At 52.4% G+C, this 22046-nt stretch overlaps 1 protein-coding gene across 16 annotated transcripts in view; it reads right to left on the bottom strand.

The window, feature by feature from the left end:
* Nucleotides 1-22046, bottom strand: part of NPHP4 (nephrocystin 4) — a 106619-nt gene that overhangs the window by 74335 nt on the left and 10238 nt on the right. For 7 of the 16 annotated variants that reach the window (XM_087944530.1, XM_087944518.1, XM_087944519.1 and 4 more), the window contains 23 exons: nt 20299-20492; nt 19582-19708; nt 17271-17453; nt 16211-16355; nt 15460-15518; nt 15217-15327; nt 14820-14959; nt 14045-14236; nt 12955-13124; nt 12180-12340; nt 11570-11750; nt 8404-8532; nt 8022-8233; nt 7368-7594; nt 7046-7232; nt 6829-6918; nt 6403-6559; nt 5829-5914; nt 4716-4801; nt 3925-4096; nt 3266-3445; nt 2619-2762; nt 1632-1788 (listed from right to left, as the gene is read on the bottom strand). In XM_087944530.1, coding sequence (XP_087800656.1) covers nt 1648-1788; nt 2619-2762; nt 3266-3445; nt 3925-4096; nt 4716-4801; nt 5829-5914; nt 6403-6559; nt 6829-6918; nt 7046-7232; nt 7368-7594; nt 8022-8233; nt 8404-8532; nt 11570-11750; nt 12180-12340; nt 12955-13124; nt 14045-14236; nt 14820-14959; nt 15217-15327; nt 15460-15518; nt 16211-16355; nt 17271-17453; nt 19582-19708; nt 20299-20492 — 3474 coding nt within the window. In that variant the 3' untranslated portion in view covers nt 1632-1647. Of the gene's footprint in view, nt 1-782; nt 1789-2618; nt 2763-3265; nt 3446-3924; nt 4097-4715; nt 4802-5828; nt 5915-6402; nt 6560-6828; nt 6919-7045; nt 7233-7367; nt 7595-8021; nt 8234-8403; nt 8533-11569; nt 11751-12179; nt 12341-12954; nt 13125-14044; nt 14237-14819; nt 14960-15216; nt 15328-15459; nt 15519-16210; nt 16356-17270; nt 17454-19581; nt 19709-20298; nt 20493-22046 lie in introns of those variants that run through there. The other 9 variants (XM_087944528.1, XM_087944527.1, XM_087944524.1 and 6 more) reach the window with 2 other exon arrangements.

Genomic DNA, 22046 nt, shown 5'->3' with positions numbered 1-22046 from the left:
GCTTCCCGCGACTTTTAAGAATCATTTGCAATTCTGGAATTAAATTTTCTGCAGAGGAGTATCAAAGCTGAGTGTCTCACTTCCCAGTGCTGTGTCCACGGTCGCCGAGCCTGCAATTAATTCCGCGGTTGGGTTTTTTGCACAATCCAGGCTTAATACGGAGTTTTTTTTAAAAAAAAAATCAGCCTTAAGCCCATTTCTTTCTTTGCAGTTTCATCTCCAGGTTTCCTTATTTTATTTTTTCTTCACTGCCGGCTAGCTCGTTTTGCAGACCGCTGGTTTCTCTGCCTCTCAGGTGCATTAATCCTGGTCCATTATATATATTATTTTATTTGGGGCGGGGGGGGGCAGATTAGCCCCTTCCAGTCTTGCAACCCGGCAGGTTTTCAGCTGCATCCTAAAAATCGCGTCTCAGGGATCATTCAATTTTTTTCATTCAGTGGTTTAACACAGGTTACGTCCTCGACTTACAACCATGATGGAGCCCCAAATTTCTGTTGCTAAGTGAGACATTTGTTAAGTGAATTTTTTCCCCTTTTACAACCTTTCTTGCCACGGCTCTCAAGTTAGAAACAGGGCTGTTAAGTGAATCTGGGGAAGGAAGGGAGGAAGGAAGATGACGGAGAAGAGAAGAGAAGATGAAGTGTGTGTGTGTGTGTGTGTGTGTGTGTGTGTGTGTGTGTGTGTGAATTGGGTGTGGGGGGGGGGGGCAGAGCAATCTTCCCAACCCTAAACCGACCTAAACCATCCCGAGGAACAAAACAAGAAAATTAAATATACAGTTTGATCCCAGCTCGGTTTGTCTGTGTGCATCTTGTGGTGGTTTGCCTCTCTCTACTTTTTTTTTTTTTTTAAAGAAGACCCTCAACATTTGGCAAATATCGCAGATAAATGTGTTTGGCGGAGGAAAAATACATATCCATTTTTTCTAATTTTTTAAAATTTCTTTAAAACGTCGCAGAAAAAAGGGCTGCAGGTTCCCCGTTCACAGTTCGTGTTCAGTTGAGGCTTGGAGGGTTTCGAAAAGCACAGACACAATTCTTCCAGGTTTTTAACTTTCAAGTGTGATTCCTTCCCCCCCCCCACTCTTTTTTGGGGGTCACCAGAAATGCTTAGTGGGGTACTGGTGACTCGCAAGTTAATTCAGAGCAGAACCAGCAAAAAAGTAAAAATAAATAAAAGGCACCCCGAGGATCTAAAAACGGGCCCTCCGGGGGGGAGGGGGGAAAAAATCATGTATAAAAAATAAACCACACAGACTGAATAATTCTTGTTTGCTAGGAGGGTCGAACTCCTTCAAATCAACTTTAGACGCTCCCGATGTGCAGATTTAAAATCTTTTGGGTGCAGATTATTATTACTATTATTACTATTACCTTCGAAAGGCAAACCTCCTCTCTTCCTCGGCGGTTGGATCTCGAGACCCCCCCCCCACAAGACCCTCGCTGGGACGCATAGACCAAGGGGCAAGGATCCGCTTCCGGTGATCCACGTCCATCAGGTGGCGGGAAGGATCAGAGGAATCGGATTCGGATTGGGGCGAGGGTCTGTGTGTGTGTGTGTGTGTGTCTACGGACCCTCTGGGGCTCCGAGGGAAACAAAGGGGGGGGGATTTAATTCGGTCCGGGCACCTGCTCCGACGCCCCGTCACTGGTAGGCCACCTTCACGCAGAACGTCTCCTCGTTCTTCCCTTCGGCGTCGTTGATGTAAATCAGGATTTCCTCCTCGCCGGCGTTTTGGCTGGGGGCAAACCTCAAACCGATGGTGTAGGTCTCCCCGCCCCCCACCTGGAGGGAAAGGGAGGGAGGGAGGTCAAGGAGGCCGGTACCTGGGTCGGGGGACCAAGTGGTGGCCCGGGAAGAGGGGAGCTTTGGTGAATTGGCCGCCCCGCTCTGGAGTCCCCCAGTTTGAGCTGCTGCCCCAAAGGGGGCCACTTGCCCCTTAAAGGAGGGTGAACCCCACTGAATGTCCAAGATGGGGCCCTCCCTGCTTGGCCCCCCCTCCCCCCTCCCTGCCCAGGAGAGTTTTGGGATTGTCCTCCATCATGACCGAACTAGGGAACATTATCCGTGCTGGAAGGGAGGGGGGGATCTGCAGAGAGGAGGAGGAGGAGGAGGAGGAGGAGGAGGAGGAGGAGGAGGAGGAGGAGGAGGAGGAGGAGGAGGAGGATGACGACTGTGGGGTCCTTGGTGCTCTCTGAACTTGGTGGTTTTCTTGCAGACGTTTCATGACCCGACTAGGTAACATCATCAGGGCTCTAAGGGAATGGGGTTTGGGGACAGGAGGAGGATCGTGGGGTCCCTGGTGCTCTCCTGCAGACGTTTCATGACCCAACTAGATAACGCCATCAGTGCAGCGTGCAGAGCACCAAAGAGGTTACCCAGAGAGCACCCAGAGGGCCCCACAGTCCTCCTCCTCCTCCCCTTCCAGCACTGATGAAATCACCCAGCTGGGTAACGAAACGCCTGCAGGGAAAGCACCCGGCTCGGAGAGCACCCAGGACCCCTCCTCAAGGGCGCTGAAGTCCCTCTGGCTTCAAAGGAAGGGAAGTGGGGAGAGGCACCCTGCCCACCGGGACCCCTCCCAAGGACCCCGCCCCGTGCCGCGCTTCCCTCACCTGGAAGGAGTCCTCCTTGAAGCGCAGCAAATCCGGGTGGTTGGTGTGCAGGGAATAGGCCCGGGGGGACGGATAGGAGTTGGTGTAGGTGATCCTCTTGTTCAAGCCCTTCCCTCCGCCGGAAGGCAGCGCGATTTCGAAGGCCTGGCAGGGGAGGAAGGACCCGGAAGGGCTCAGGGGATCCATGGCTGGAAGGCCCCTCGGAGGTCTTCTAGCCCAACCCCCTGGCTAAGGCAGGAGACCCTGGACCGCCCAAGGCAAATCTCCCCCCTTCCTCTCTTCCCTCCCACCATTCCTTTTTCTTCTAATCTTCCTACCTCTCTCCCTTTCTCCCTCCCTGCATTCCTTCCTTCCTTCCTCTAATCTCCCTCCCTCCTTCTTTCTCCTTCCTTCCTTCCCTTCCTCTCATCTCCCTCCCTCCTTCTTTCTCCTTCCTTCCTTCCCTCCTTCCTCTAATCTCCCTCCCTCCTTCTTTCTCCTTCCTTCCTTCTTTCCTTCCCACCTCTCTCCCTTTCTCCCTCCCTGCATTCCTTCCTTCCTTCTTTCCTTCCTCTCATCTCCCTCCCTCCTTCCCTCGGATTCTCTACATCAAGACCTCCCTGCCCCCCACCCCCCGATGAAGCCCCCCCACCCCCCCCAGGGCTCACCTTGGAGATGAAGGGCTGCCGGCAGGACACGGAGACCAGCCAGGTGGAGACCAGCTGGTGGAAGTCCACGTCCACCAGGTTGAGGGAGATGAAGCGGCTGCCGGCGCTCTGTGGCCGAAGTCCCAGGTGCAGGTCCTGGACCCCGTTGGCCGGCAGGACGAAGACCCCGTCCGGCTCCAGCTGGGGGGGCAGAAGACGTGGGAAGAGCTGAGCCCCAACTCATGGGGACAAGGGGGGGTCCAAGACCCTCAACTCTTGAGGGCATCCGAGAGCCCGTCCTTCCTTCCTTCCTTTTTATTTTTCTTTCTCTCTTCCTCCCTCCCACTTTCGTTCTTTCCTTCCTCTCCTCAAGTTACAAGGGTTTGCTCAGTGACTGTTCAAAGTTATGACGACACTGGGGAAAAAAGTCACTTCTGGCCAATTTTCACACTTACGACCGTCACAGCATCCCCAAGGTCACATGATCAAAATTTGGGCACTTGGCCCCTATTTATGACGGTCGCAGATCCGCTTTTGTGACCGCCTGACGGTCAAGGCCAGTGGGGAAGCCAGATTCACTGAACAACCTAACTTAACAACTGCAGGGATCCACTTAACGACTGGGGGGAGGGGGGAAAGAAAGGTCGCCAAACGGGCCGGTCGTAAACCGAGGACCTTACCTTCATCTCTTGCGGGCGGGAGGTGAAGGCTTTGACCTGGCGGGTGGCGTGTGTGCCCCGGAGCACCAGGGAGAGCCGGGTCAGCTGCCCCAGGACACAGCTGGCCTCGACCCACTGCAGGCAGTGGAGGTAGAACTGCCAGGTCTGGGTCGGCGCAGTCAGCCAGGGGTCCCTGCCCAGAGGGAGGAGAAGGAAGTGACCGAAGTTACAACGGCAATGGAAAAAAAGACTTAGGATTACGACCATTTGCATCCCCGTGACCAAAATGCAGGCGCTTGGTAATAGACTCGAATTTATGACGGTTCTGGGGTCAGGTGATCCCCTTTTGCGACCGTCGGTTGAGCAAAATCAATGGGAGGGACAAATTCACTTAACGCCCATGTTCCTAACTGAACAGCTGCAATGATTCGCTTAACAACGAATGGCAAGGAAGGCCGCTTTAACAATTAAATTTCATTGAAATTAAATTTCCAATCTGTAGTGTTCCTTTATAATGCATACGGATTACACCCAACTTTCTGTGGCCACAATCTGGGTAGATGGATGGATGGATGGATGGATGGATGGATGGAGATAGATAGATAGATAGATAGATAGATAGATAGATAGATAGATAGATAGATAGATAGATAGATAATAAATATGATGATAGATGATGATAATAGATATAGATAGTAGATGATAGATAGATAGATAGATAGATAGATAGATAGACAGGCAGGCAGGCAGGCAGGCAGACTTTGCTAACCACCGATCAGAGTTTGAGCAGTTTTGAAGGTGGTGAGGCTTACATGTAAATCAACACGAAGAACCTCTGGATTTGGGGACTGGAACCCGCAGCGACTTTCAGGAAGATGTCCTGAGGTTCCCCAGGTCCCTGGAGGAGAACATCAAGACCAGATTTAATTCAGTTCCTTCGGGAATAAAAATTAGGACACAGGATTTTGGTGTCTACATAGTTCCCCCAAATTAGTGACTTGTGTAGGTGGGATCCATGATCTACGTTAACCCCAAGGTGGAGGTTTTCAAGAAAAGAGGGGACAGCCATTTGTCCAGGATGGTCTAAGTTCTCCTGGCTTGGACTAGAAGACCTCCAAGGTCCCTTCCAGCACTGCAACTCTATGGTTCTCCTACCCTCTCTTTGCTCTGATGAGGTTCCCTAGTTGGGTCATGAGACGTCTGCAAGAAAACCACCAAGCTCAGAGAGCACCAAGGACCCCACAATTCTCCTCTTCCTCCTCCCATCCTCCTCCTCCTTCTTCTTCTTCTTCTTCTTCTTCTTCTTCTTCTTCTTCTTCTTCTTCTTCTCTTCTTCCTCTTCCTTCATCCTCTTCCTATCATCCCCCTCTCCTCCTCTTCTTCCTCCTCCTCCTCCTCCTCCTCCTCCTCCTCCTCTCCTCCTCCTGTCTGAAACCCCTCTCCCTTCTCTTACTGATGATATTCCCTAGTTGGGTCATGAGATGTCTACAAGAAAACCACCAAGCTCAGAGAACACTAAGGACACCACAGTTCAAGCCCCAAGCTACAAATATTATCTATCACTATTACCCATCTTCCGTTAGAGGCTACCTACTGGATCTCAGCCTGAAGCTACATTCTGGAGATGCCCACAGAGAACTCTGGGATATTCTGACGGCCATCTCCTTCCCACAGAACCCTCTGGAAGGATGCCACCTATGAATGTTGGTATCTTTGACAACAGCCAACAGACATTCTTGAGGGTTGAGTTCACGTTGGTCAACCCACTAGAGATCTGACTTAACATCCGTTCTGATTTACGACGGGCTTCGTTGACCTGTGAAGGTCATGTTAACATGTTCTAGCTTGTTCCCCCTTGAACCCTTTGCTTCCTGCCCTGATCAATCACCAACCACACCCACAAAACTTATGCTGGTCAACAGTACCATTTTCTTGGTCTCGCAGATGACGTTGGGGTCACTGCAGCGGACAAACATCTCAGGTTCTCCACCAGGAACGCCTACCGGAGCCCCTGCCGAGGAAAAACATGAGGGTCTCAAGAGCTGCAGGCCTTCAAATCAAAGGCCCCTCTTGCTATCAAGGACCACAGCTCTGATGGACTATGACCCACTCAACTAGAAGCCCAGCTAGAGGCCCACTTCTTAAAACATGCCAACTAAATTCTCTGCAGAAGGAACTTCTTGAGGTGATCTTGAGAAGGTCCAGATCTACAGATCACCCAAGTTCAAGGAGAACTGAAGTCCAACCTTGAGGTCCTTAGGACCAACTCTCTATTGCTTGAGACAAATTCCTAGTTTATTATCCAGCTGTTTAAGCTGTTCCCAAGTAGCGTTCCTCAACCTGGACAACTTCAAGATGGGTGGACTTCAATTCCCAGAATTCCCCAGCCAGCAGGTGAAGGAGAAAGTCCACCCATCTTATGGTTGTGTGGATGGGATGCTCCATATCCTAAATGTTTAGGATTCAGTCAACTTGAGCAGAGGAGAAGCTGGGAGCCACCTGGGAGCGTGTGCCACGGAGGCAGGCGGATGGATTTCTTCAGGAAGGTCAGCTCCGGGTGGTAGAAGCGGAAGGTCTGATCCACCGGGTGGGGCTGGGTTTCCACGCTGACGCTCAGGATGGCGAGGGGCTTGCCGTTGCCCACCGTGAAGGAGACCTGGAGAAGAAGACATGGAGGAGGAGGAGGAAGAGGAGGAGGAAGAAGGAGGAGGAAGAAGGAGGAGGAAGAAGGAGAAGGAGAAGGAGAAGATGATGATTTAGAACACCCCTTCCCTAAGCTTCTGTCCACCATCTTCGTGCCGTCCCATGGATTCTGGCCACTGTCCAACCCACTAAGAAGGGAACTCTCCACCTCAACAAGGTCACAAAAGCTTTCCATCCCATTGAGCGGACCTGTGCACCATCCATCCCTTCCTGTCGTGTTACCTTGATGCGTAGAGTCTCGCTGAACTTTCCAGAAGAGGTGGCCATGGGGACCTTCTCACCTTTCTTAGATGTCGGCTCGGGGGGACCTTGCTGGAAGTCAAAGAGATGTCATGGCAGAAGACCTTCGGGGCTGTTGTAACTTCAAACAGTGACCCAACGAACGGATATAAATCAAGGACCCTCCGTGAGGAAAAGGGAGGGGTGAGGACTTCCCTACCTGCATCATGGCGGCCTGCTCCATGGAGAAAGTCTGGTACTTGAAGGGGATGTAGACCGTCTCCTTGGGACGGAGGTAGACCTGAGGAGTGAGGCCATTGTGAAGATGAAACATGTCCTCTTCCAACGGTGTGACAGTTTGGGTCAGTTCTTTAAAATGCCTCCACTCTCTGACGTCCAGGATGACGCTAGGAGAAGATCAAGGACAACATGAAGAAAACATGGAGATGGTGGTTTTGGAGAGAGGGCATCTCCAAGGGAGTCCCACAAGGAAGGGATCACTCTTCTTCTCAACCAGCAGGTGACATCCTGCCGTTCTTTACCTGAGCTCCGGGTTATCGATTCTGATGGTCACCGTGTGCTGGACGCCGTAGGGATTCTTCAGGGCAAACTCAAAGAACTCGGCTGTGCCCAACGTGGCGTAGATGACGTGGTGGGTGGTGATGGCTTGGCAGAGCATGGAGGTGATGCTCTGGGCTTTGATGCGCTCCCGGTACGCCTCGATCAGCTGGAGGTCTCGGGAATGCTGAACCCGGTCCTCATGCCGCCCCTGGGGGGAGGGGGAGAGAAAGGGGGCAGGTGACTTTCATCTCCTTTATGGGAATCCTTATATACTTGCTCGGCTGCCTCTCAAGCTTTGCCAGTGCAGACAAGAAACCACGATTGTGAATTGTAATGCTGGCTTTTTTTTAAGGTTACAGTAGCAGAATCTTGCAAGTCTGAAAGTGCCTTTCTCCCCCCCTCCCCCCCTCACCTTTACAGCCCAAGAAACTAGGGAGGGTCCCTTCTAAGATGCTTCCCTTTTCCTTCTGGGGGCTCAGCCGCCTCTTACCTAACCAATGCCTAGTCTGCACCTCTTCCTCCTGTCTCCCGAGGCCGTTCCCACAGACCGCTGCCACTATTTCTGCCCCCCTTGCCTTGACACCCTAGGGAGGGTCCCACACCCCTTTTCCTTCGGGGGGCTCCGCTTCCCTCACCAAGATGAAGCTGCTTTTCCTTCCAACGTCGCCCTCCTGGGACTCCTTCCTCCGGACCGAAAGCATCCTCTCCAATTTCCGGCGTCGGGTGAGGCCGCCTTCCTCGCTGGCGGGTTGCAAGACGCCGCTCACTTCCCGCAAGCGGGAGAAAAGGAGAGCGGCCAGCTCGCTGTCCACGTCGGCCAGTTTTTTGGCTTGGCACACGTTTCCACCTGGAAGAGACGGGCCAAAGGGTGGCAGTCAAGCCAACTTGCATCAAAACCAGGTAAGGTTCAATCCATGATGGTTTGTTTCAGGCAATGACCGCGGCTTGGTTAAATTCACACTAATAGTACCCCACCCATCTCCCACCCCCCCATCCCCAAAATCAAGGGGAACCTACCCCCGTGAGTGCTGATAGAGACCAAACTGCCACCAGGGAAGCCCTTGGCGCCGTCCTGCGAGGAGATGATCCGCCTGCAAGAAGGGGGTAAGGAGTGTGACCTCCGCAGCCCCCGTTCACACCGGCGGCCTGCAAGAGAAGAGGGAAGAAAGAGGGTGGGTAGGGGGGGGTGTCCATGAGCTGGGCTCCACCCGTAGCCTGTTCAGGGATGAGGAAGGGGCTGGTGTAGACCAGGGCTCAGGTCTTCTGAACTTCTCCTATTTGGGGTGGTGGAAGAGAAGGGGCCTTGGAGGTCTTCTAGTCCAACCCATGCTCAAGCAGGAGACTCTATACCATTAAGGACAAATGGCCGTCTAGTCTTGAAGACCTCCAGTGATGGGAGTGCCCACAATTTCTGAAGGCAAGCTGTTCCATCCATCCATCCATCCATCCTGTATATCTATCTATCTATCTATCTATCTATCTATCTATCTATCTATCTATCTATCTATCTATCTATCTACCTACCTACCTACCTCAGAATCATAGAATCCTGGGGCTAGATGGGACCTTGGTGATCTTCTAGTCTAACTCCCTACTCAAGAGGAGATCCTAGGAGTGTCTAATCTTTTCTTGAAGACCTCCAGTGATGGGAGTGCCCACAATTTCTGAAGTCAAGCTGTTCCTTCCCTCCCTCCGCTCTATCGTGCACAGGGGGGTCCATCCTTGAAGTCCTCCAGTGAGAGATCCCCCTCACTCCAGAAAGCGGTTCCAGTGCTTCTTAGCTCTCACAGTGAGGTCCTTCCTCCTCACTTCGAATGTGGAGGCGTCTTGGTAGAACTTCGACCCAACGGTCCCGGTCTTCCCCTTGGGCGCTGTGTTATCTTCTCCCCAGGAGGCCCCTCATGGACGGGGGGGGGCACGGTCAGGTCTTCCCTTAGCCTTCTCTTCTTCAGGCTAAAGACACACCCAAGTTCTCCCTAAGAAGAAGCTTGCGGGATGACCTTCACCACCTCTTGTTGCTCTTCTCCACGCTTCTTAGGTCAAAGAGAGCAGAGGCATCACCCCGGCTTCTAAGACCACACAACGGAGGAAGCTTATCCAAGGGCATCACAACTGCATCACGTTTGCGTGTCGTCTCACATCCGATCATCGCACAATGGAACAAGGCAGCCGTGGTAGAAGCCAAAACACCCCCTTTTTCCACCCCCCAGACCGAGCTTGGCCACACATTGGTGGAATGTGAGGGATGGAAACCTCCCGAGATGCTCCCTGTCCTGCTCCAAAAACGTCAGCCGCCTCTCTCCAACCTCCCAGGGTTGACAGCCGTCGAACAGGTGACTTTCAAGTTCATCAAGATTTGAAGGAGATGGAGATTTATTATTATTTTATTTTTCTAACACTCTTGTGGTTTCTTCTCCCGGCCTCACCTCGCTTCTTCTCCTTGGAACAAAAAATATGTATCTATATCTCGGTGCCTCAGGCGAGCTTCCATTTTGACAAGGAGGAAACAAAGTCGTCTCCTCTTCATGAATAATGAAGGTGACGGAGCAACCCAGATTCCTGCCTCTCCTCCGAGGGCCCACGTGGGGAGGAAGGCTCGAGGCGGCCCACGGTGGAGGGACGGTTGGCGGGGACGGTGGAGGCTGCCGGGATAGCCGAGTCGGCGGTCCTTGATCTGGGAAGAGACCATCACGGCATCGATGGATGGCTGGAAACCCCGGATGGGCTTTTGCTTTGGCATGAACAGAACAGAACAAAAACTGGTTTTGATGATGAGAGGGAATGGATTAGAGGGGAGAACAGAGCCGGGTTGCAACCAGAGAGAAGGAGAGCTAAATTTATAATTGCACTTGTAACGAGATCAGGAAACGCTTCTGTTCCTTTCTTTCTTCTTGCTCTTTCTTCTTTCTTGCACTTGCAGCTTCCGCTTTTGATTTCTCTGCTCTTCTTTTTTCTCACTTCGCCTTTGTCTTTATCTTGGTTTTTAAATAATAATAAAATTATTAAATCTTACATGGAGTTGCGTGCATGAAAACCTCTTGCAAGAGCGGCCCGAGGGCCCCCGGCTGCCAAAATCGATGGAATTCTCAAATTCCTTCCCTCCTTCTTTCATTCCCCCCTCCCTTTTTTTCATCCTTTCCTTTCTTTCCTCCTTCCCTTCCCTCTCCTGCCTTCCCCTTCCCTCCTTTCCTTCCTCCCTCACCCCAATTTTTCTCCTCCTTTCATTTCCTTCCTTCCTTCCTCTTCCTTTCTTTTCCTTCCTTGCTCCCTCTCCCCTTTGTGAGGGCAACCGTCGTTGTGTGTTCTGCTGTGTTTGTGAGCCCGGAGTGGGGCTCCGCGGGCTCTCTGCCCTTTGGAAACAAATGCCTTGATGCCTTGATGGGCTTATTTTATCCAGCCCCTTCCCGACAACCCTGATGGCTCTCTTGATCTCCTCCTCCACCTGCCAGCCAAAAACTCCCCCCTCCAGCTTTTCTACTTTTTATTAAAAAGAGAGGGGGGGGAAGGGGGGAAGGAGAAAAAGAGAAGAGGCTGGTAGCCTTTTCAGAGCAGAGGCCCTATCAAAGGAAACACCTCTGGCACCGGAGAGCCTTTGATTTACGGTGGGAAAGCGAAGAAGCTGCTGCTTTCCAAAGATGTTTTCATTCCCAGGTGCTGTGAAGGCATCTTAAAAGGTCCAGCTAAGGGGAGCTTCTTGCTCATCTCTATGCTCTGCGTGTGTGTGTGTGTGTGTGTGTGTGTGTGTGTGTGTGTGTGTCCGTCCATCCGTCCTTGACCCATTCTTTGAGCTTTGGAATGATACGAAATGCAGGATAACAAGGGAGGGACCCCAGAGGTCTTCCAGCCCAACCCCCTGCTCAGGAGGGAGACCTCACACCGTCCCTTCTTCCTGAAGGCCTCCAAGGATGGAGGCAAAGACCTTCCACGGGTGAATTGATCCGGGGTTACGGAACAACGGAGTTGGAAGGGGCCTGGGAGGACTCCTAGTCCACCCTCAACTTCTGGAGGCAAGCTGTTTTCACGGATTCATTGATCTGGGATGATAGAATGAAAGAATCGGAGAAGGAAGAAGGAAAGAAAGAGGGAGGGAAGGAAGGAAGGAAAGAAGGAAGGAGGGAGGGAGGGAAGGAAGGAAGCTCCTTGGGGCCCTTCAACTGCTCCACGTTGAGCAAGGGAGACTCACCGATGTTGGCCAGGCGGAGGTGAAGCTGGGCCCTCACCACCGCCTGGACCCCGATGGGCTTCACCCCCCAGGGCCGGAAGGCCTCCCCGCTCAGCACGGCCGCGTCCGGCTTGTACTCCATGGCCAGGACCTCCAACTCGTGGTAGACCTGGACCCCCGTCCGGCCTCGGCGCAGGAGGTGCTGTGGAGAGAGCTCAGCTGTGGCGGGTCGCCTCTGAACAGGGGGGAAGGGAGCCCATTTCTCTCTCTCTCTCTCCGTTGCCCCCCACCCCAGCACCCCGAAAACGCAGGCAGCCTCCCACTCAACTTTTCCGTCGCTACGGGAGGGAGACCTGTTGAGTTTTGCCCCGTCTTACGACCTCTCTTGCCAGAGCTCTTAAGGGAATCACTGCCATTTGTTAAGTGAGCCACATGGTCGCTAAGTGGGCCTGACGTGGCTGGTCAAGGGGGTCGCAAAGGGGGCCCTGCGACCGTCATAAACATGAGCCAGTTGCCAAGCCTGTGGATTTTGACCCCGGGAGCTGCGACGGACACAATTGTGGAAAAGGGACCTGACTTTTGGGGAGGGGCCGTAACTCGAGGACTGCTCTCCAGACATGACCTCACCTACCTTTAGCTTCACGGCAGCAGATCCCAAAAGGAGCAACGAGTCCCCGTCCCAGACGTCGATCTGCAGGGCCTGCTGGGCCAGGTAGCGGAGGAACCAGCGTGGCTCACCGGGCTTCAGGGAGGCCAGGTCCACCAGGTACTTCAGGTGGAAGCCAGGGGGGGCTGCGGAGGAGGAAAGGGGTCAACGGGGGCCGTGGTAAGATGGCCCGTTAACCTTCCAGAGGCCAGAAGGAACAATGGGAGGAAGGGAGAGAGGGAAGACAGAAGAGAGAGAAAGGGAGAGAGGGAGGGAGAAAGAAAAAGGAAGAAACAGGGAGGGAGGAAGTGAAGAAGGAGAGGAAGAAGGGGATAGGGAAGAGGGAAGAGGGAGAGAGAGGGGGGAAGGAGGACAGAACAGAGAGGAGGGAGGAAGAAAAAGGAAGAAGCAGGGAGGGAGGGAAGTGAAGGTGAAGGAGAGAGAAAAGGAAGGATAGAGGGAGGGAAGGAAGAACAGAGAAGAAGGGAAGGGAGGATGAAATGGATGGATGGATGGATGGAAAGAAGGAAGGAAGATTAGAGGAAGGAAGGAAGGAAGGAAAAAGGGAAGGAAGGAAAAGAAGGAGGGAGGGAGGGCGGAAGGAAGGAAGGGACTAGCTGAGGAATTCTGGGAGTTGAATGCCAACTGGAGAATCCCTGATGGCACAAAAGGGTGAGACAAGCTTTCCACAACATGCCAAGGTGAGGGGATGGTCCCCTCCATTCTCGGCCTCTTCTCGCCTGTCGTGCCCCAGCCTTACCCAGGGTCAGGGTCCCGTCTGGGTTGATCTGCACCAAGATGTGGGTGGCCGGCCCACAGGCCTGAGTCTGGACCAGCTGCAGCCGTGGCGTGGTGACCGGCGGGAAGCGGTAAAACTGGAGGGTGAAGTAGACGCTTTGGGGCCACGTAGCAGGGTCGTCCTGGGCAGGCCTGGTGGAAGGAGAGGAGGGGAAATTCAGCTGGGGAGGCCCGAAATCCGAGCACTCGACGGCCTGTTAAGAGGTGCACCCTGGACCAGATTAAAACAAGCATTAAAGTATCTGGATTTCAATTCTCAGAATTCCCCAGCCAACCATACCTGGGTTTTTTTTTTTCTTTCGCTCGCTTCTTAAGAATGGAGAGATTTGCAGAGAAAGGGATTGTAAGAGAGTAACAAATAGATCATTAGATTAATAATAAATAAAATACGTTGCAGGGAAAGGGATGATAAGAGAATAAGCAGCCGTAAGACGCTAAGGATATATATCAAAAGGAATGTGTTCGCACCAGGGAATTCTGGGAGTTCAAGTCCAGACACCTTAGAAGTTGACAAAGTTAAGAAACGCTGCCCTGGACAAACCCAAAGGAACAGACCCCGCCCTCTTTCAGGCAAAGCCCCGCCCCTTTTTCATGATGGAGTGGGGTTTTTTTTAATCAGGAACCAGAAGTTAAAAAAGTCAGTCATCAATTGAGGCGCTGGAAAAGGCCACAAATGCGAACTGGTTGCTAAACCCCCAAAAACTGCAGGCACAAGCGTGGCCAGTCTTCAGACCCAAACAGGGTTGCAAGGCATAGGAAGGTCTTTTGTAGCTTCCATCGGTCGTTAAGTGAACAGCCATAAGTCAAGGAATACCTACAGCCCGAGATGGAAAGGATCCAGGAATAAACTACAGTCTTTCGGGACAATCTACCAGAGTCTTTCACCTCCGTGGGGAGAAGCCATTAAAATTGGGTGGGTGGGGGCCAAGAACTGCACCCCCCTGTCAATTCAACCTCTCCCCTCTCGTTTTTTGGGGGCATCTGCATGAGTTTATTTCCCACCCCCAAAAGGGGGGCAATTTCAATGGCACAGGTCTTTTTTTCGGACCCACCTGCTCAAGGCCAGGAACTGCAGGTGGATCTCGTGGTCGGGCAAGGGGTCGCCTTCCTCCTGCTGGGGGCTGCCGGGGGTGGGATCATTGGGATCCAACATCTCAACCGGCTCCTTGTTGCAATCCAGCAGCTCAGGGAATCCGGCCGTGCGGAGGCGGGCAAGCGAGGCCCTGGTGGGGGCGGTGTTGGGGCTGTGGAAGAGACCGGCTCCAGAATCTCTCTCTCCTTTCCTTCTTCCTCCCTCTTTTTCTTCCTTCCTTCCCACTATGCACCCTTCTATCCTTCCCCAGTCTCGTTTCTTTCCTCCTTCTCTTTCATTTTTCATTCCTTCCCTCTGCCCCTCCCATTTCCCTTCCTCAGTCTCTTTTCCTTCCTTCCTTCCTTCCTTCCTTCCTTCCTTCCTTCCTTCCTTCCTCCTCCCTCCCTCCCTCCCTCCCTCCCTCCCTCCCATTCTTCTTCTCCTTCCTTCCTTCCTTCATCCCTCCTCCCGTCTCCTTCCTTCCTTTTCCTTCCTTCCTTCCTTCCTTCCTTCCTTCCTTCCTTCCTTCCTTCCTTCCTTCCTTCCTTTCCTTCCTTCCTTCCTTCCTCCCTCCCTCCCTCCCTCCCTCCCTCCCCTCCTTCTTCCATTTTTTCTTTTCCCTTTCCTTCCTCCCTCCCTCCTTCCTCTTAAAGTGGCCAAGGTTCCCCCTTCCAGACTGGTCTGCAGCCCCCCTCCCCGACTTCTTGGGCCCAAAGAGCCCTGCAGAGAAACCGGTCCGATTTCAGGGGCCTCACCTCCGCGAAGGGGGCCCTCCCAGGGCCAGGATGGGCACGTGGACTGGTGTGAAGGGCAGCTCTTGCAGCTGGTCCTCGAGTTGAGGGTTGTAACTCAGGTCGCACTCCAGGTGAGCAATGGCTCCTTGGTTCTGCTCCGGCTGGGAAGGGAGAGAAGGAGAATTGAGGGAAATGTCCCAAGACGGATGAGAGGGTCAGCATGGGGCTCGGTTAAGGTGGTTAGACTCAACAGGCCTGGTGACTGAACTGTCTTAGGAAATGAAATGACAGGGCTGGAAGGGACCTAGGAGGTCTTCTAGTCCAACCCCCAACTCAAGCAGGAGATCCTAGTGTCAACTTCCAATACGGACCCACGCCGGGGGTAGAGATTGGACAACCATTTCAGACAAATAGTTACCTCTCTGGCTGGCTGCAGTCTGTCCTGGGACGGCTGAGCACTGCTGACCGGCGACAGCAATGTGTGGTCACTCTTGTTTCTCGGGGACGCCAACAGTTGCGACATCGACAGCTGGAAGGCAAGGTCACTTGTGAAACCAGCAAGCGGAGAGCAGGGTAGAATTGGGCGGAACAGGTGAGAACAGGCGGCTCCCGCATATTTAGGATGGTTGCCGTGGTCAGGAGGTCCCCTTTTGCGACTTACCCCAGGACCCTGAGTGTCATCCTGAGTAGAAACCAACCTCTGGGCGGAAGGTGGGGAACCTAGGTGAGGACAAAGAGGAAGAAACGTCACCATAATCCTAACAGGTAAGAGTCCAAGGGCTGGAAGGGACCCGGGAGGTCCTCTAGTCCAAACCCTGCTCAAGCAGGAGATGAGATTAATTCTTCTCTTGGGGGATCCTAAATAGTCTTATATTATTTTCTGATTGACTGATTGACTGATTGATTGATTGAAAGGGTCAAGGGCCTCCTGCTTGGGCAGGGGGTTGGACTAGAAGACCTCTTGAGGCCCCTCCCGATTCTATTATTCTACATTCTAGATTTTAGCATCTGTTCAAACAACCCCACAAAATATTTTCCAGACCAGGAAAGGAGAGGAAAAAGCGAGAACGGACTGCGCTCTGCTGGCTGGAAAAATATATATATATATATAATCCTGATTTTCTCTCTCTCTCTTTTTGCCCTTTGGAAGCATTTCGCTCCTTCAGCTGAGGGGCCGGGAAGTCCTCGCTTTACGATGAGCCCAAGATGTTTATGCTGAGTGAGACATATGTGGCTGACATTCAGTCACGTGACTGACGGGAGGGGAACTAACTGAGTCATAAGCACCCCCACCCCCACCAGGGGAGGTCCGTCATAACTCCGAACGGCCGTAAGTCGAAGGCTGCCTGTTTCTGACCCGACTAAGTGCCACTTGGGCCCTGGAAAGGGGTCTGAGGGTTTCCCTCGCTCACCGGGAGATGCCACGGGGGGGCTCTTCATCTTGGGGGGCAGCGACGTTTCTCTCTTAATGCCCGGAGTTTTGGCCCCTCTTCCCAGTCGTTCCTCGGAGCTGGTGGAGAAGTGAAAGGCCAGCGTGCCTGATTCGACCTGCTTCACCTGCAATTTTAATTTTAAAAAAAATCAGGTTATCTTCCTCACCTGGCCCTGTGTACCTGTACCAGGTGAGGGGCCCGTCTCCCCCCCCCAAAAAAAACCCATTCCAGTTCTTCCCCAATAGTGATGGACTTCTGGGATGGGATCGTTCTCAACCCAGAGCACTTTAAGATGGTTGTGGTTCGCCAGCAGCAGGTGTGGACGGCTGAGGTCTCAGGTGAGGGGCCAGTGTGGGATGCAGGGATGGGGTCAGGACCATCAGAGATGGTGGAGGCTGGCAGCAGTGAGGAACAGGCCCCCGAGGAGCCGGTGCCCAGTGCGCGTAGGGCTGCTCGAAGGAAAGAGCATCTGCAGCAGCACGGGCGACTCGGGAGCAAGGCTGCAAGGTAATGGCCCCTCCCTTAAGGGATAAAAGTCAGCCTTCAGGGTTGGCTTCTTTGCAGGAAGCAAGGTAGTTCTTGCACTTCAAGCCTTGTGGACGTTCGGAGTATCTCGGTTGGTGTTTGGAGACTCTTTGAGTTTGAAATATTTCTGGGTAACTTTATCTAGTGTTCTTGGCAGCCTTGCATAACCTTGGCAAGGCTTGTTCTTATCAGAGACAATGAGTTTGAAACAGCCTTTTAACTGTGAATTCACGGAATTTGCAGAGAGGCATTAAAAGGTTTTGCTTTTATCTCTGTTTGGTGTTTAGTTTACTTGGAACAAGGTTTGGGTCAGAACAAAGACGGGAGGACTCCAACTCCCAGAATCCCCCAGCCAGCTCCTCTAAAACGAACCTTTTTTTTTTTTTTACCTTGCCCATCAATGCAACGTCACTGCCTATCTTCCCGGCGTGCTCCGCCCCCCCCGCCCCGGACCCATCGTCCCCACCACCACCAAGGTCTGGGATTGCGAGCCAAGCGGGGAGGGGCTGCTCACCTCTTCGGAGCTCATGGTGGCCGGAGGGGTCTTGTACACCAGGACGTGGTGGGGATTCCGCTGAGGGCCGCCTCGCAAAGGAAGGACCACCTCCGTGGGATCCGCATCCAGGACAGGCTGCCAAAGGGCCCAGCGGACCGAGTGCATGTAGGCTGCGGCCGTCAGAGAGGTCATGGAGGGCGTCTGTGGGGGGAGGGAATCGTGTTAAACCAGGAAAGAAAGGAAGGAAGGAAGGAAGGAAGGAAGGAAGGAAGGAAGGAAGGAAGGAAGGAAGGAAGGAAAGAGAGAGGGGACAAAAGAAGGAAGGATTGAAAAAAGAAACAGAAGGGAGAAAAGAAGGAAGATGAAAGGGAAGGGAGGGAGACAGGAAGAAAAACTAAAGGGAGAAAAAGAGAAGAGGAAAGGAAGGGAAGGGAGAAAAGGAAGGAGGAGGGGAAGAGAAGCAAGGGAAAGGAAATGAATGGAGGAAGAGGGAAAGGAAGGGAAGGAAGGAAGGAAGGAGGCTGGCTGGGGGATTCTGGGAGTTGAAGTCCCCCCATCTAAACCATCCTGTTCCATAACTGGTTGTTAGGAAAAGGTGAAACGTTACTCTTTTTAATGATGATGATGATGATGATGATAATGGTAATAATAATAATGGTAATAATAATAATAATAATAATAATAATAATAATAATAATATTCTCCTTCTCCTCCTTCTGAAGGAGGCTGAAAAGTATCCTCTCTGGTTTCCCTTTGTCCTTTTCCTTGCCAGCCTCACTCACCCCCTCCAGGAGCCAATTGACCAATATTTGCTCCGGGCTCAAGGCTGGAGGGTGTCAGACGGCTCAAGGAGGAGGGGGAGGGGGGTTCTTCTTTTGCCCTTCCTCCTTGCTTGCTTGGAGGCCCCCCCAGAGACTTCTCTGCTCTCCTTTTAATTAAAGGAATTAGCCGGCCGGAGCTTCCTGGGCTTCTGGCACGGCGGGTTTGCCCGGGCGATGGTGCTTGACTCATTAAGCCAGGATTAACCCTGATTAGAAGTGCGGGCCTTCCTGGCTGGGCACGAGACGGCTTGACCACTTGAGAATGGTGCTCCCTTCCTTCTCCTTCTCCACCACTCCTCCTCCTCTTTTCTTCCCTTCCTTCCCACCCTCCCTCCTTCTCCAGCCTTTTTTCCCCTTTTTCTTTTCCTTTCCTTCCTTTCCCTTCCCTTCCCTCTTCCTCCTTCCTTTCCCTTCCTCCTTTCCTTCCCTTCCTTCTTTCCTTTCCTCCCAGTGTCCTTCCTTTTCTCCCTCCCTCCCTCCTTCCCTTCCTTCCTTATCAAAAAAGGGTCCATGATCCAATTCAGTGGGCTTTACATTCAGAAGAAGGTTTCAAGACCCAATTAAAAAGTCTCCACGCAGAGGTGAAGGCGGCTTTGAAGATCCTCGCGGGATCTGGCTTCAAGGACAATCTGGGCTGTTGTTCTTTCGTTCCCCCTTGAGGCCATATCCGTCTTCAAATTCTTCTGTGGGGTGGGCTTCAAAGTCCCCCCCCCCCTTCATTTATCAGCGCTAATTGCAAGCCAGGGGTCGGTCACCCCAAGAGCAAACAGCAGGAGACGGTTCTCGTTATTACCAAGCTTTTGTTTTTTTGAGCAAGCTTTCAGAGGTCAACGCAGACAAGGGCAGAATGAGGCCCTCGGTTAAGGAGACCACGCTGGGGGGGGGGAGGGAGGGAAGAGGAGAAAAGCGGCCACTTAAGACGTCTGGTGAAGAAGATGTTGGGCTCTGTCTAGCCGGTTCTCCTGTCCCCGTCAATAAATAAAACTCTGAACTCCCCTCCAGACGCCCGTCCTTCCTCTTGTGATTCGGAACTCAAAGCCATGTTGATGGTTGACAGCTCCATCTCAGGAGGGGCCACCAACACGAGGCTTCCAGAACTGCTGTGCGGTCACACAAGTATTTGGGCTTGTTCAGGGGACCAACAGGCATCATGTAATTCCTCGTTCACCGTGCAGTGTTGCCTTCTCCAGTTGTCGTGTCTCAACAGGCGTCCTGGAGATGCCCTCCGGCTGGTGTCCACCGTCTTTCCAAAGACGTCCTTGAGACACCTTCAAGTTGATGTCCACCGTATCTCAACAAATGCTTGTGAGATGCCTTCAAACTGATATCCATTTAATTGTCCTTGAGATGCCTTAAACCTGGTGTCCCCGCGCCCTCTAGGTAAGAAGGCCCCATAATTCCTGAGCAACCAAGGAATTATGAAAGTTTAAGACCACCGGAAGAGACCAGCTACATTCACAAAGAACCGAGGAGGAGGAGGAGGAGAACCACCAAAGGTCACCTCTTACCTTCCCATCAGGTCCACTTGCAACGGAGAAGACATATTCCAACAGGAAGACCACTCCAAAAGCAGGGTGAGGCACCATCTCGGCCAGGTGGATGCGGCTTCGCAGGATGAGAGCTTGTCCCTCGGCACTGGGTTGGAAGAACCAAAAAAAAAAAAAAAAGGGTGAGGGATCACCAATAAAGTTCAGGAACTTCAGGTAATCCCTCTGCTAAGATCCACCTGGACCATCTGCTTTCTCGGCCTTGGGGGACGTGAAGATGGGTGGACTTCAACTCCCAGAATTGCCTGGCCATAACTTTTGATGCGTATCCCCATTGTTGGCTGCCTTATCATCCTTTTCTCTGCAATCTCTCTGCTCTAGGGAACGGGGGGAGGTTGGGGGAATGGGCAGGGCTGGCTGGGGAATTCTGGGAGCTGAAGACCACCCACCTCCAAGCAGCCAAGGCTGAGGAACCCTTGGGGCTGCCACAGCCCTTTCACTGGATTGCTGCTTGGCCAAGCTTTTTTCTAAGATCAGGCTCTACTATGCCCACAGCTGCCCTCCCAGCTAGGCCGGAGGGGCATCTGAATAAGAAAACCGGACGACTCGAAAAGAAAAACAGCCGGAACATCATCCTCATGATTCCACCACGGCGTTTCGTCTCCTTTTCTTACGGGAAAGGAGCTCGCTTCACTGTACCCAAACGACGGTCGCGCTTTCCATTCCCCCGATTCTCACCTGCCTTTGAGGGGACTTCCGTGTTTCCGGCGCATGCTGACACTGCTTCCCGGGGCTCTGTCGGCCTCTGGCAATGCCAGAGGGACTAGCACCACCACCTGCGGGGGCTGCACGAAGCACAAGCCGTTGTGGACGCCGATGTGTAGCCGGCGCTCCTGGATTGCGAGGGAGGTCCCGTCCAGGACCGAGTTAACCTAGATTCAACCGAAAGACAAGAATTAACTCCACTGTTGTAGGCTCACCACTTGGTACTCCATTCCTAGGAAGGAGGGTTGTTAGATAGTCCCTGGTGTCAACTAAAAAAATACTCCTTTGGTCTTTTTAGTGGCCAGCAGAAAGGGAGTGAGAGAAAGCAGTGCATTCCTTAAATGCTCCAGATAATTGCTAGGCAGCTGAAGCTGTTGGCATGCAAGATTAAAACTGGAGAGCATGATTGATGGCTCTTGGCTATGGATGTGTCCCACTGGAGAATAGACACCCAGGAAGTGGGGGGAAGACCAGGGTCAAGGAGGAAATGAATGATGGGTCTTAGAGTCGGCTGCACCCAGGTAAGGCCGACATGGTCATTCCTAATAAATCATTTTTTTTAACTCTGAGAGATGCGGCTGGAGACTTATGATTTGAATAGGGGTGCATGTTGGAGCCCTGACAGCCAGCTGACTCTTGTATGTAGGTTCACTACTTGGTACTCCATCCCTAGGAAGGAGGATTGTTACATAGTCCCCGGTTTACAATAATTCGTTTAGTGACGATCTGAAGTTAGAAATGGACTGAAGAGAGTGACTTATGGCCAACCCTCGCACTTACAACCCTTGCAACCTCCCCATGTCACGTGATCAAAATCTGGGCCCTTGGCAAACCGGCCAGAGCGTCGTAGTGTATCCAGGTTGTGGGACTGCCATTTGTGACACCTTCACAGCCAGCTTCCAACGAACAAAGTCAACGGTGGGAAAGTTGGATTTGCTTAACAATTGTGTGATTCACTTAATAACAGCAATGATTTACTTAACCGTGGCAAAGAAGGTTATAACATTTGAGCGGGGAGGGGGTGGGACTAGATGACCTCCAAGGTCCCTTCCAACTCTTGTTATTCTATGTTTCAGCAGTTTCCTGATTTGACAAAGAGAAATTCCAGTTCTAATTGTGGTGGTGTGTTGGGACAAGGAATAGACAAGCTTTATTTTATTTATTTATTGCCACAGTGATTTGTTGCCCATCTGGGGGTTCGAATTAAACCTCAGCGGGGACCAAAAGGAGGAGTTTCTGAGAAATTTTTCCAAACTTGGAAACAGCCCCTCCGCCTCCTTTCCAAAGCGGAGGAAATTCTCACACACCACTTCCATGTTGGACTGATGCACCAACCAAGGAGATGCACCACCACCATGGGGTGCCCAGTGGTAATTTTATGCCATCTGTCATAAACTAATAAAGCTCAAAGGTGCCCCAGAGTGATTGCGGGGATATTAAACCGTTTCATCTTCTCCCCCCCCCCTTTTTTTTTTTTTCTCTCTCTCTCTCCTTAAGGTCATTATTGCTTTCTAAATTACGGGGAGACGACATTAAAAACTTAGGATCTCCAGCTCCATCCATCTCCAGCGGGGCTGTTTGCAAAACAGCTCATTAGCGCTTCCTGTCGCGGGGAAAAATTGTAAACTGGCATCCAGGAAGCCGAGAAGAGCTTTCCTCTTTAACAGAAGGAGAACAAAGACCATACGGCAGCTCCCGGGCGGGCGCACAAACAGGAGAAC

This window comes from Notechis scutatus, chromosome 16 (assembly GCF_049901735.1).
Source record: "Notechis scutatus isolate UNSWTSFEM ecotype Mainland chromosome 16, rNotScu1.2, whole genome shotgun sequence".
NCBI classification, from domain to species: Eukaryota; Metazoa; Chordata; class Lepidosauria; order Squamata; family Elapidae; genus Notechis; species Notechis scutatus.
Note: the sequence above shows the minus strand (reverse complement) of the source record. Positions and strands in the feature narration are given on the sequence as shown.